General features: G+C 47.7%; 1 protein-coding gene across 5 annotated transcripts in view; it reads left to right on the top strand.

Annotated features, from left to right (window-relative positions):
* MGRN1 (mahogunin ring finger 1) overlaps positions 1–13,816 on the top strand; it is a 107,202-nt gene that overhangs the window by 12,226 nt on the left and 81,160 nt on the right. For all 5 annotated transcript variants that reach the window (XM_037910209.2, XM_037910208.2, XM_037910212.2 and 2 more), the window contains exons 2-3: positions 11,033–11,151; positions 12,680–12,768. In XM_037910209.2, the coding sequence (XP_037766137.2) occupies positions 11,033–11,151; positions 12,680–12,768 (208 nt within the window). The remainder of the gene's footprint in view (positions 1–11,032; positions 11,152–12,679; positions 12,769–13,816) is intronic.

Here is a 13,816-nt window from a genome sequence, read left to right as displayed (position 1 = left end):
CTTCTGTGTACTCTGATTTTTGTGGTAACCCTATCAGTTCTCTTATGCTCTATAGAATATTCTGTGGATAAACAAGACGTGAATTTTTAATGTAAAAAGTAACCAGAAAACAACTAAAACAACTACCCACCCAACTTTCATGCTACCATTATACATTCTGAAGAAGCAAAAAGAAAAAGATGTGATTTTTTTTCTTTGCAGGTCACCTTTAACTCAGTCACAAAATAAGTATACACTATTTTTACTGGTTTCAGAGTAACAGCCGTGTTAGTCTGTATTCGCAAAAAGAAAAGGAATACTTGTGGCACCTTAGAGACTAAAATAAATTGGTTAATCTCTAAGGTGCCACAAGTACTCCTTTTCTTTTACTATTTTTACTCTGTCTGTGAAAAGAGGTAGATTTACTTTTTTAAAAAAATTCTATTATGAGCATGTGGAAGGGTGAATTTTATACATCTCCAAAATAAACAAGAGCATTTTATATTCCTCTTGTTAAAGGGTGAAACCTTAATGTTTACGTCGTAAAACACACAGGATGCATAGCAGATCTGAGTTCCCCACCCTGAATGTTTGGAATTTCCTGACTCTAACGTTGAAGTCAAGCATACTAAAGTTGCAGTAGCACTAGGTAAGGCATTTGGGTTTGGATCTTAAAAAAAAGTTTTAAATGTATTTTTAAATAAAAATCAAGCCCAAAATCTGAATTTTACTTTAAAAAAAAAAAGAGATGGGGGGGAAATGGGTGGGCACACAGCAAAGTTCAATGAATAGCAAAGTTTCTTTAAATGTAGTGTAAACCTTCTAGGACAATATTAGAAGCCCATCACTTTGTGCTAAATATTTGGAAGCCAGAAAGTGAAACTGACTAATTTAGGGCATGGCTACGCTTGCGGATCTAGAGCGCTGTGAGTTAAACCAGCCCTTGGAGACCGCAGCAGGGAAAGCGCTGCAGTGTGTTCACGCTGTCAGCTGCAAGCGCACTGGCGTGGCCACATTTGCGGCACTTGCAGCGGCATTAAGAGCACCCACAGAGCACCTCTTCCCATTCTGGCGCTGTGGCTTGTGGGTAGGGGGTGGGGGTGCGGGGCATCCTGTTCAATGCCCTGTGATGCATCACTTCGCCACCCAGCAATCCCTGTGCTTCCGTCCACATTTGGCACCATCTTTCAACGTTTTTTGTACTGGGCGCTCTGTCTTCCCTTTCGGTCTTCGGGAATGGATCCTGAACTTGTGAGGAATATGCTGATGGGTCTCGCCAGCATGTCCCAAATGGCAGTCGAGTTACTCCTTAAGCTGCAAACTAACAGTGAGGAGTCCAATGATGATGTCGACTCGCATAACGCATATGACATGAGATTGTTTGTGGCATTCACGGACATGCTCACCACAGTGGAACGCCGCTTTTGGGCTCAGGAAACAAGCACTGAGTGGTGGGATCTCTTTGTCATGCAAGTCTTGGGTGACGAGCAGTGGCTGCAGAACTTTCGGATGAGAAAAGCCACTTTTATGGGACTGTGTGCTGAGCTCGGCCCCACCCTGTGGCGCAAGGACACAAGATTGAGAGCTGCCCTGCCAGTGGATAAGCGGGTGGCTATTGCAGTCTGGAAGCTGGCAACTCCAGACAGTTAGCAATCGGTCGCTAACCAGTTTGGAGTGGGAAAGTCGACCGTTGGAATCATGTTAGAATCATGTTAGTGCAAGTTTGCAGGGCCATTAATCGCATCCTGCTCAGAAGAACCGTGACTCTGGGTAACGTGCATGACATTGTGGATGGCTTTGCACAAATGGGTTTCCCTAACTGTGGAGGGGCGATAGATGGGACGCATATTCCAATTCTGGCACCAGCCCACTTAACCTCCGAGTACATAAATCGGAAGGGGGATTTCTCTGTGGTTCTCCAGGCGCTTGTGGATCACCGTGGGCGTTTCATTGACATTAACGCAGGCTGGTCCGGAAAGGTGCATGACGCACGCATCTTTCGGAACACAGGCCTGTTCAGGAAGCTGCAAGCTGGGACTTTCTTCCCATACCAGAAGATCATATAAGGGAAGTCAAAATGCCCATTGTGATCCTTGGAGACCCCGCTTACCCTTTAATGCCCTGGCTCATGAAACCGTACACAAAGAGCCTTGACAGCAGCAAGGAGTGGTTTAACAACAGTCTGAGTCAGTGCAGAATGACTGTGGAGTGTGCTTTTGGCTGTTTAAAGGGCCGCTGGCGTGGTCTGTATGGGAAGCTGGACCTGGCCGATGACAACATCCTCACGGTTATATCCGGGTGCTGTACCCTCCATAACATTTATGAAGGGAAGGGTGAAAGCTTCACTCAGGCATGGACCTTGGAGGTTCAACACCTGGAGGCTGAATAGCCAGAGAGCAGGGCAATTAGAAGGGCCCAGCACAGGGCTGTAAGGCTTAGGGATTATAGGGGCCCAGCGCGGGGCTGTAAGGCCTTGAGGGAACAATTTGATGCTGAAAGCCACCAATAATGTTTGGTGCCCAGCATGGGAGTGAAGTGCAGTGGTTCCAATGTTAGTAGGAATCCGTGTTTGCTACATATGATGCGCTGACTTGCAGTGCCTGTTGCTTTCCTGGGCTCCGGTATCTTTTACTTAATGCAATAATGAATGTTTTCAAAGCCAAAAAATTCATTTATTGAAAAGAAACACAACTGTTTGGAAAACAGAAAGGGCATGACACATCTATGCTGTGTGGGATGAGGGAAGGGGATGGGGTGGGGAATGGGACAATCAGAGATTTGCGTATGTCCTGTTATACTCTGCCTTCCTGTCTGGAGTGCTATGCAATGAGTGCTGCACTTCAGGCTAGCTAAAACGCATCGTGATGGGGGTTGAGTGCAGTGGGTAAGGGTTGTAGTTTGCAGAGCTGGGTGGTGAAGCTACACGTGTTGGAGGCAGTTGGTGGCGATAAGAACCCAGATGTTGGGGAAAGTGCATTGGAGGTGACATAGGGGCACAAAGGAAAGAGTTTTGGGACGGGGATGGGCACAGATGTGCTCCGACTGCATTGCTGCGAGTGCCTGTATTGAGTCTGCTTGGCGCTCCATGATACTTCATGCAGCATGTCCTCTTTGCTTCTTCACGGATGCTTCCTGATTCTTTGGAGTCTTTTGGCTGTTGATAACAAGGATGGCTGGGATCTCAAGGTTGCATCTGTAAAGCTAATATGCAACACTTAACAGAGGCAGCATTGTTCACACCAGACAGAGCAATGATTCTGCTGTACTTAAAGACAAGTACAGTGTACACAATAGCAGAAATTGCCCATCCCAAAGTGAGTGCACATAACCCACAAGGAGCCCCATAGTGGTGAGTAAGCACAGGGGCAAGGGGGATTGATTGTTTCACGGCCGTACTGTCCTCTGGGGTTCTGTGCTTTGGGGAGAGCCAACAGCTGCAGGGGGGCCCCTATACTGAACACTGTCCCCACATTTTCCACAGAATGAGTTCGTCCTGGAAGAGATCTCACTACTGAGGGTGACCTGGGAAGCAAGGGAGGGTCTTCTACTACAATTCTACTTCCACCCTGGCCCATATGCGGCTTGCCTGTGTGCAGCAATGGTCCCCCCGCCCATCATGGCACAGTGGCTTGGACATGTTAGCCTTACTGGGACAAGGAGCACAGTAGCTCTGCCAAGGACCCTGTGTAAGCTGATTGCCCAGCTTCTGCATGAGACCTTTGAAGAGATCACTGAGGCCGATTACCACAATGTGAGAGAGCACATCAATGCCCTATTTCGCATCTAGGCATGCATGCAGCCCTAACCCTCCTAGCCCCAAGAGCCCACACCGAACAACTACCTTCCCAAAATAAAAGCCACTTACCGGGTACCTCCTCTGCTGTTTGTTCTTCCCCAAGCACTGTCCACTGTGACTGGCTACCTTCCTCCTGGCTTGAAAACAGCTCCTGGTTGCATGCATCTAGGGATGCTGGGCTGTCCCGTCCCCCCCACCCCAGCTCCTCAGCACCCTCGCTCCCGCTTTCCTCCTCCCGCCTCCTGTCTTGGGCTCTGAAGTGTCCATGGTGGTCTTCAGAGTGGAGGTGGGGTCGCCCCAAAGTATTGCTTCCAGCTCTTTGTAGAAATGGCAGGTCATGGGGGGGAGCACCAGAGCGGCGGTTTGCCTCACGTCCTTTGTGGTACGCATTCCGCAGCTCCTTCACTTTAACCCTTCACTGCAGTGCATCCTGGTCATGGCCCCTTTTCATCATGTCCCTTGATATCTGCCCAAAGGTATCGTAATTCCTATGGCTGGAGTGCAGCTGGGGCTAGACAGCTTCCTCCCCCCAAACACTGATGAGGTCCAGCACCTCGCTGTTGCTCCATACTGGGGATCGCCTGGTGCGTGGAGGCATGGTCACCTGGAAAGATGCACTGAGAGCAGTCCATGCCTTGCTGAGCAAACAGGAAGGGGAATTTCAAAATTCCCAGAGAATTTAAAGGGTGGGTCTGAGGGCAGGGCAGTAGAGTTCAAAGTGATGACCAGAGTGGCTAGAACAGGCAGCGTGGGACACTTCTGGAGGCTGATCAGAGCACGTTAATAGACCAGGGCATCCACACTGGCACCACTGCACTCCAGCTGGGGCGCAGCAAGCGTTATGCTTCTCGTGGAGGTGGATTACCAGGAACGCTCCAGCTGCGGAGTCCGGATGCACTACGTGCCTTGCCAGTATGGACACTCATGAATTAGGGCGCCCGGGGCTGCTTTAATGCTCTCTAACTTGCAAGTGTAGCAAGCCCTTAATTTGTGTCTAGAGGAAAATGCAAAGAAGCAAACAAAGCATGAGCAGGGAAAACTCAGTTGGCATTCACGGGAGCAGCTGCACCGTCACTATTGGACTCGGGAAACAAGCACTAAGTGGTGGGATCGGACTGCGATCCAAGAATGGGATGAGGAGCAGTGGCTGCAGAACTTTTGGATGCGCAAAGCCACCTTCCTTGAACTCTGTGTGGAGCTCATCCATGCCCTGCGGCCTAAGGACACCAGTATGAGAGCTTCCTTCATAGGGGAAAAGCACATGGCGATCGCTGTGTGGAAGCTGGCAACTCCAGACTGCTACCGGTCACTCACATATCAGTCTGGAGTTGGGAAGTCCGCCATGGGGGTTGCGGTGATGCAAGTGTGCAGGGCTATTAATTGCTTCCTGCTGCGAAGGACTGTGACTCTGAGCAATGGGCAGGAAACAGTGCATGGCTTTGCTGCAATGGGATTCCCTAATTGCGGTGGGGTGATAGATGGAAGGCATGTCCCAATTTTGGCCCCAGACCACCTTGCGACAGAGTGCATCAACGGAAAGGGCTACTTTTCTATGGTATTGCAGGCTCTGGAGGATCACCAGGGTCCTTTCACTGACATCAACATGGGGTGGTCAGGGAGGGTGCATGGCCCATGCATCTTCAGGAACACTGGCCTATATAGAAAGCTGCATGCAGGGACTTTCTTTCCAGACCGGAAGATTCCAATGGGGGATGTTGAAATGCCAATCGTGATCTTCGGAGACCCAACCTACCCTCCCCCTAAGCCACGCAGCAGGCTATCAAGGGCTGCGCAGGTGCGCAGTCACAGGGGCCTGGACTGGAGAGGAGAGAGGAGCTGCCAGGGAAAGGCACCTCTCCCCCGTCCCCGGAGCTCCTGTGGCGCGAGAAGGCTGGGCAGAGTCCTCTCTCCCCGATGCAGCCCCAGGGCAGCCTGCACCCCAAACCCCTCATCCCCGGCCCCACCCCAGAGTCCGCACCCTCCCCACACTCAAGCACTCTCTCCCAGCCCTGAGCCCCCTCCCACACCCTGAACCTCTGGCCCCAACCAGAGCCATCACCCCCCACACCCAACCCTGAGCCCCCTTCCATACCATGAACCCCACATCCCTGGCCCCATCTCAGAGCCCTCCCCCCCCCCCACATCCCAACTCTCTGCCCCATATCTGAGCCCCTCACACACTCTGAATCCCTCGCCGCCCCCCCCCCCCCCCCCCCGCCACACATCACCTCCATATTGGTGAACATAACAAAATTCATTCTGCACATGGATGTAAAAAATTAGAGGGAACATTGCCCATTACCCCTGTGGCTCATGAAGCCTTACACTGGAAACCTGGACAGCAGCAAGGAGCGCTTCATTGACAGTTCTACCAAAGTAATTCTGAAGTGTAGACCAGGGCTAAGTGTGTCACAGCTAAATACAAGTTGGAACAGATAGTTTAGCATGTGTAGTTAGCGCACATTCTAAGGGACCAATAAAGGTGAAGTGGCCCGTTGACACCTCTGTAGTCATAGGACAAAAATGCGGTTTAGTGGCTTACAGGTGGTTGTAATAAGCCATGAATCCTGTGTCTTTATTAAAACCATGATTGTTAGTGTGATGGGTTGGATCACAGAAACCCCTTTGGGACTGCCACCTGATGTGCCTAGACTCCCTCTGAGCCAATTTTTCCTGCCAGCTTGGGACTTCAGTACCTTGCCTTGTTTGAGTCAGACACGCTTGCCTGCTGCAAACAGATCCAAGTCTCAACCACGTCCCCCACAAGCTGCAGGCTTAACTGAAAACCGCTTAAGAAGTGCTCTTGTCTCCAGCACTCAGATACCCAGCTCCCAATGGGGTCCAAACCCCAAATAAATCCGTTTTACCCTGTATAAAGCTTATACAGGGTAGACTCATAAATTGTTCGCCCTCTATAACACTGATAGAGAGAGATGCACAACTGTTTGCCCGCCCAGGTATTAATACATACTCTGGGTTAATTAATAAGTAAAAAGTGATTTTATTAAATACAGAAAGTAGGATTTAAGTGGTTCCAAGTAATAATAGACAGAACAAAGTAAATTACCAAACAAAATAAAATAAAACACGCAAGTCTAAGCCTGATACATTAGGAAACTAAATGCAGGTAAATCTCACCCTCGGAAATGTTCCAATAAGCTTCTTTGACAGACTAGCCTCCTTCTAGTCTGGGTCCAGCAGTCACTCACGTCCCTGTAGTTACTGTCCTTTGTTTCAGTTTCTTTCAGGCATTCTTTGGGGTGGAGAGGCTATCTCTTGAGCCAGCTGAAGACCAAATGGAGGGGTTTCCCCAGGGGCTTATTTAGCCCCTGGGGAAACCCCTCCATTTCTTGTGGGTGGAAATTCCTTCTCCTCTCCTGTGCAGAATCCAGCTACCAGATGGAGTTTTGGAGTCACATGGGCAAGTCACATGTCCGTGCATGACTCAGTTCTTTACAGGCCGATGCCACATTCCCAGGAAAGCTCAGATGGGGATTGGTGTCTCTCAAAGTTCATTGTCAGCTTACGTGTTTCTTGATTGGGCACTTACTGAGAACAGTCTTTTCTCAAGAAGCTGACCAAATGCTTCACTGAGGCTACTTAAAATCAAACAGGTACATAGCCAATATTCATAACTTCGAATACAAAAATGATACATACATACAAATAGGATGAATATATCCGTAGATTATAACCTTTGCAGAGATATGTTACATGGCAAATCTAGCATAAAGCATATTCCGGTTATGTCATATTTACACTCATAAGCATATTTCTATAAAGCATTATGGGGTGCAATGTCACAGTGTCTAGCAAAGTTATGAATTTAAGCTCCCAGGCTCATCTTTTGAAAGTGTTGAGCTGGTTTCCTTTGCAGATGAGGCCTGATACCTCAGACATAGAGGGATCACTTTGTGAAAAGTGTCCACCTGCTTATATTTTGCTAACTATTGCACACTGTATTATGAATCTGTCACCACAGGTCACTGCCATCTTTGACTTGTTAGGTAACCATCTAGCACTAATTTAGTACATTTCCCCAAGTCTTTACCAGTACCCTCAAGGGCTTCTGATGCTGTTCTGGCTTTTTTCCTCTTAGCTCCTATAAATCCCTTGCCCTGTGCTCTCCAGGACTTGCACAGTGCTGTGTTTCTTGCTTGGAATGTCTGCCTTTCAGTGAGCACTTTACGTGCATGTGCACTCACCCTTACATCTACCAATTGCCGTAGGGGAGGAGAGGAGGAAATAGTGTTTGGGGTCACATAATGGCTGTTCTCTGTACCATGCACCTCTTGCTCAAGGCAGACCCTTAGTACTTTAAGGCAGAAGGGCCATCCGCAGAGCAAGAATTCACATTTTGACCTGGAAGTCCTCCCCAGCTTTGGGTGGCATATACAGCCTACCATCAGTATGGCAAGGTTTATTTATAGACTTTTCCATAGCACTGAGTGCCTCACACATTCATTATCCTTCCAATACCCAGCTGAGGTAGGGCTGTGATATTGTCAAATATCTTGCAAGCTACGTGAGATCAGGCCTGGGCAATACTTGTGAATGAGAGGCCTTTAGGGCAGTGGTTCTCAGCCTTTTTTGGTTTGCAGACCCCTAAAAAATGCTGAATGGAGATGCGGACCTCTTTGGAAATCTTAGACATAGTCTGCAGACCTCCAGGGGCCCAATGACCACAGGTTGAAAACCACTGTTCTGAGGTAACAACAACCTTTCACGGACCCCTTAGACAGTCTGCAGACCCTCAGGGGTCTGTGAACCACCGGTTGAGAACCACTGCCCTAGGTAAAATCCTGGGTGCTTCAGGATGTAATATAGTGGAGGAGAGATTCTTGACTGAGTACCAAACAGATGCTCTAGCTTGCAATTAGAGGGTGGCTGTGTTGCTAGGTGGGCCATTTTCTGGATGAGAACGAAAACCGAGATCCTAATCATTTGTGGACATTAAAGATACTAATACCACTTCTCAGAAGTGTGAAAATACTAGCTGCAATGTCCTGGCCAGATTACAGTTGGCCAGTTCTGTTCCATCTTTCTAAAATCCCCCCTGCAGTTCCAGTTGGCTATGATAGTCTGCTTCACGTCTCATCCTGAACTGTAACGTAAAGTAGCGCAGCATTGCTGTGCTCTTTTAAACAGCTGCTGGGGCTGCATTTCAGTGGTGGGCAAAGTGATCCATGTGGGGATAGTGCCTGCTCCTGGAAACCTTACTCACATGAGTAGGTCTCTGCAGGGTTGGTCCATGGTTTATAAAGCACCTTGAGTTCCTGTGGGAGAAAAAGTACCATGGATGCTCTGATGAGGCTATTAAAGGATACAACCTCCTTTGAATATATGGGGATTTGTGTACAGTAATGTTAATGTGAACTGCACATAAATCCAGGTTCATTGAGAAGAGTTATAATCCCGTTAACACGTCCCATTCATAGAATATCAAACCAGAGTCAAGAGCAAGCCATCGGACACTGAGCCAGGATAATCAGCCACTGCAATTCTGAGATTTCTTGCAGAGGACTTTTCCTTGGAGTTAATCAGATCAAATGCCTCAAAACATCCTCCTACGTGACCTACATAAAATGTAAAATTGATTCCTAAATCCTGCTTTCACAAACCACAGCATAAGCATAAATATCACAATGCATCCATGGCTATATTGAGCAGAAAATCTGGCTTGGATTTGTAACGGGAATAGCTTTTCCTTTTGCTCCTAGTTGCCTGGGGGGGTCTGTGGTTTGGGATACCTCAATACTGCCATGCTGCTGCAGTGGACTTGGTACCCTCTAGATTCTGGACCCAGGCGAAGCTTGTGATTGGTGTATCCAGGGAGCAGGCTTGTTTTTAAAACACAAACATCTGGAGGCCTGTGAGCTTGTTAGCTGAGCTCAGCAGTGTGGAGCTCATCATTAAAGTGGTACCAGCTGTGCAGGGTTAAAAAACAAAAAAAAAAAAGCCTTTCTTGGAGCCAAAGAAACAAATATAATTGAAAAAGGAGAAACCTTTCATGAAACCCCTCTTGTTTTTAGAGAGCAACTCACCAGGGCTGCTAGCCAGATGGCTTCTTCTCCTTCCTCTCCATAACCTTCCAGATGCAGTCACTCTAGGTAGTGCTCTTTGTAGGGGCTCAAAATTCCTGTATATTGCACCGAGCCAAGACAGTGAAGCTATATTCGGCCCATTTCCTTTCTCATTGTGGGCATGGAAAAGCCCCATTTCAAAACTGCAGGAAGATAGCTTGGATGGGGGCTTAATAGGTCTGAGCCACCTCTCACTTCTCTGCACTGTGAACATGTGATGGCTGCATTTGAGAGCAGCAGTTGCCCAAAGCGGCTAGCTCTTTTCTGCAAGTGACTAGATCGTGTGTGGCATTTGTGAGTAATTCAGTGACTGCTGGAGGAAGGAGTTCCAGTGACCTTGCACCCAGTTTGTCTCACACCGTTTGCCGCCTCAGTGCATCCCCTTGAAATGGAATTAGATGAACGTGTGGCAAGGCTGTCGCAGAGCAAAGGTTGTGTTCAGTCTTGGGGTTTATCTCTTACAGATCTCTGTGTTTTTTACAGTTATAGCTGTCTGTGTTTAATCAAGACTAGCATCCGTGTGGGTTACCTCTAGCACCCTATCTGTAATGTGTTTTCACCCTAGGGGCATGGGGAAGGGAGAAGAACCAAGCATTGCTTCACAGTCACTCCTCTGGCTGTATGAGGAACTACATTCATGGGATCTGAAAGGAAACGTGTCCGTTCCTCATTGGCTAGGCACATGGCGGACCTTGAAAATGAGGATGGAAAGTGGGATAATTCCCAGAATTCAGCAGTGTTGTGAAGAATCTGCCTCCTTTCTTCCTTGGGGGAGAAATTTACGATTGGGTTAACAACCCTGTAATACATTGATTCCAAGGCCATGAGGCCCCACTGTGATCCTCACATCTACCTGCGTGTATGACACAGGCCAGAGAATGTCCCTGATAGAAGTCCCATTTGAAGTAGGGCATATTTTTATGAAAAATGTCCAGTGACTTGTCTTCTGTAGGGTTCTGGTTGCTGCTTCTTGCCCAGTGCTGTTGGCGCTGACTGCATGATTCAGTGTTGCCAGGAGCTGTTTAATGCGATGCTGTGATTTATGGCTGTTTCCTGAAAAAAAAAGTCTTATGTTCCCCCGCTCAGCCGCCTTCCCCCCAACTAAAAACTGCACATTTCTGCCATGCTCCAGGAATGAATCTCACATGAATTTGTTAATTTTTTCTCTTTCCAGGAAACTACTTTGCAAGTCACTTTTTCATGGGAGGTGAGAAGTTTGATACCCCACATCCCGAGGGTTATCTCTTCGGGGAGAACATGGATTTAAACTTCCTGGGGAACAGACCCGTTCAGGCAAGTTCACATGTGCTGTTAATTTCACATCTGTATGTGTCTGTCAGTAGGAAACCCAGCTTCGATACTTACCCAGGAGGAGACTGAGCATTGTCTTGGAGCTGGCGCACAGTACTAGGGGATTGGGATATCCCTATGTTCCATTTCTGGCTCTGCCAGTGAGTTGCTGTGTGATCTTGGGCAGTGGTATATCTGTGAGTGGGCATCTGGTATAATGCCCTCATCCACATGGAGGATGCCATTTTGAGAACATCCTGCCACGATCCAGCCCCACTGCAGCACAGATTTTGGGCAAATCACATCGCCTCTCTCTGCTTCTGTTTTCCAATTCGCAATATGGGCATCATGCCTACCTCTCAGGTGTCTGACAAGACTGTAGGGAGCTCTGAGATCCTGGCATGGACAGCAATACGGAATTGCAGAATGCTCTGTCTGGAGAGAGATTTTTTCCATCTCGTGATTGCTTTGGTATGAACAGGAAGTAACAGTAGTGCATGATTCAGTTTGTCATGGGTGACTGCTCCTGATTCTCAAATTTGCATTTTATACAAGCTTCCAAGCCTTATGAACAGGCTTGATATCAATAGCCTAATTGCCATTGGTTCTTTTACCCTTCAATGCAGACTGCTGAGCTGAGTAGTTCTGACCTGATGTCAGCACTGGGTCTGAGACTCTCTGATTCCCATATAGTTACCTTGCAGTCACTTGTAAACCTATTGCACTGCTATGACCTCCTGGATTCTCCTGCAGGGAGGTTTTAGACCTGGGGATAAATTCAGCGCAGGCTTTCAGCCAACTCCCTGCTGGGAAAGACCCTGTCCAAGACCTTTTTCTTTTCCCCTTTGTGTGCACCTCTGAGGCTATTGGCTCTGACTGGGAGAGAAAGTAAATTGGTCTCTCTTGAACAAGGACAGTAGTCTTGGTCCTGGATTTCCCTGTGGGTCTTTTCCTCAGACTTCGCTGTTTTGAGCAGGAGTAGAGCTAAGATGGCCAAGCCTAGGCTGTAGCACTTAGGAAAGCGTTATATTCCTTCTTCTCAAACCAAGGGTGGAGATTTATTTTAGACTAAACAAATACCAAGCTTTCCAGGAGGGGAGTAGAAAGCACAAGCATGAAGAGGTGCCGCCTCCTGCCTGTGGCAGACAATTTAACAGTAGATGTGCATGAGCTGCGAGGTATTTAAGAGAGAGATGTCTGGTTGTGGTGAAAAGTGCTGCATAAGGACAGCATGGGCAGCTTCAGGACAGGCTCTGCACTGTGTCCTGCCAGTGTGTACACTCTGCTGTGGGGACTGCTGCTGAGCTGGAGAGGACTGATTAGTCTCTCTAGCCTATTCAGCTTGAGTCTCTCTACTGAGCCTGCCAGTGCGATTGCTGTTTAGTGCCAGCTGTAGTTGGTTGCAGCCCAGTGTTGACATGAGCATGATCTTGGACAGTGTGGATGTTTCTTGTATTAGGTCGCATCTTGCTTAAAGTGTTAATTCCCAAGATGGTATATTAAAAAAGCAACTTCTTGCCTCCCATTCTAGTTTCCCTATGTCACACCAGCCCCACACGAGCCTGTGAAGACACTGAGAAGTTTGGTGAATATCCGCAAAGACTCTCTACGTCTCGTGAGGTACCTTTACTGACCGAACTGTTTGTTGTATTGAAGGCAAAGGGTGGGACACACTTACATTTGATGGCCTTCTCTTCAGGGCACTAAGTGACAAGTCCTTATTCCAGTGTCACTCCCAAGGGTGTTCAGAATATTCAGGGTTCACATGTAATCAGTGCTGTCCAGGGCTTTTCAGATAACTCCCGTTATTTATTTCCCCAGAGTTGGGTAATCAGCATTTCCAACCAGCACTGGGGAGACATCTTTCTCTAGAGGCTGAGTAGAGCAAACGCTGCCTTGTAGGAAGCTGTGACACTTGGGTCTCACTCAGGAACACTAACACAAATAGAAAATATTAGTCATGTCACTACACCTGCAGACAGATTTCTTTCTGAACTTTTGTGTTTGCAAAGCTAGAAGTTGTTTTTGGTGCAAGGGCCAGGCCAGGAGGACTGATTAGTTTTGAATAAAACTCTGCTTCAGATTTTTCTTGCTGGCTAAAACACAGTGTAGTCCCACTTGATCCACACACTTTTAGGTGACTGTATCCCACACTTGTAGGGAGATAGCTCATCCAGCCTAACGGGTCTGTATCTCACTGCTCTGCACTTAAATCGAATGCAGTGGTAGCTAGAGTTAGGACTGTGGATTAAACGTAGCTGTGGAGTGTCGTAACAATCAGCCTGCAGCTGTACTTGTTTAATACAGGTACAGAGCCTTGGGGTAGATCTAGGTCCCAGCACACAGTCTGAGCAGCCTGGCAGCTGCATGGAGCATTTCATACAGCCCCTGGAGAGTCTGTGCCGTTTGTCATTTTATGGAAATGTGTGCATTCCTGGCAAGTTGCCAATTTCAGGTCATGGCTGGGCAAGGTTTGGGTGCTTTGGTATAAAGTGTATGGCAGTGTAGTTGTAGCTGCTGGGAGCTTAAATTTATTACTTTGCTAGACACTAACAATCATGGACTGAACAGACACCAGATGTATGGCTTATTACAACAATCTGTAATCTACTAACCCTCTCTTTTTGTCCTATGACCACCTTGAATGGTCATAAGAACATAAGATATA

This window comes from Chelonia mydas, chromosome 10 (assembly GCF_015237465.2).
Source record: "Chelonia mydas isolate rCheMyd1 chromosome 10, rCheMyd1.pri.v2, whole genome shotgun sequence".
NCBI lineage: Eukaryota > Metazoa > Chordata > Testudines > Cheloniidae > Chelonia > Chelonia mydas.
The sequence above is the reverse complement of the archived record's forward strand: the minus strand, read 5'-3'. Positions and strand labels throughout refer to the sequence as shown.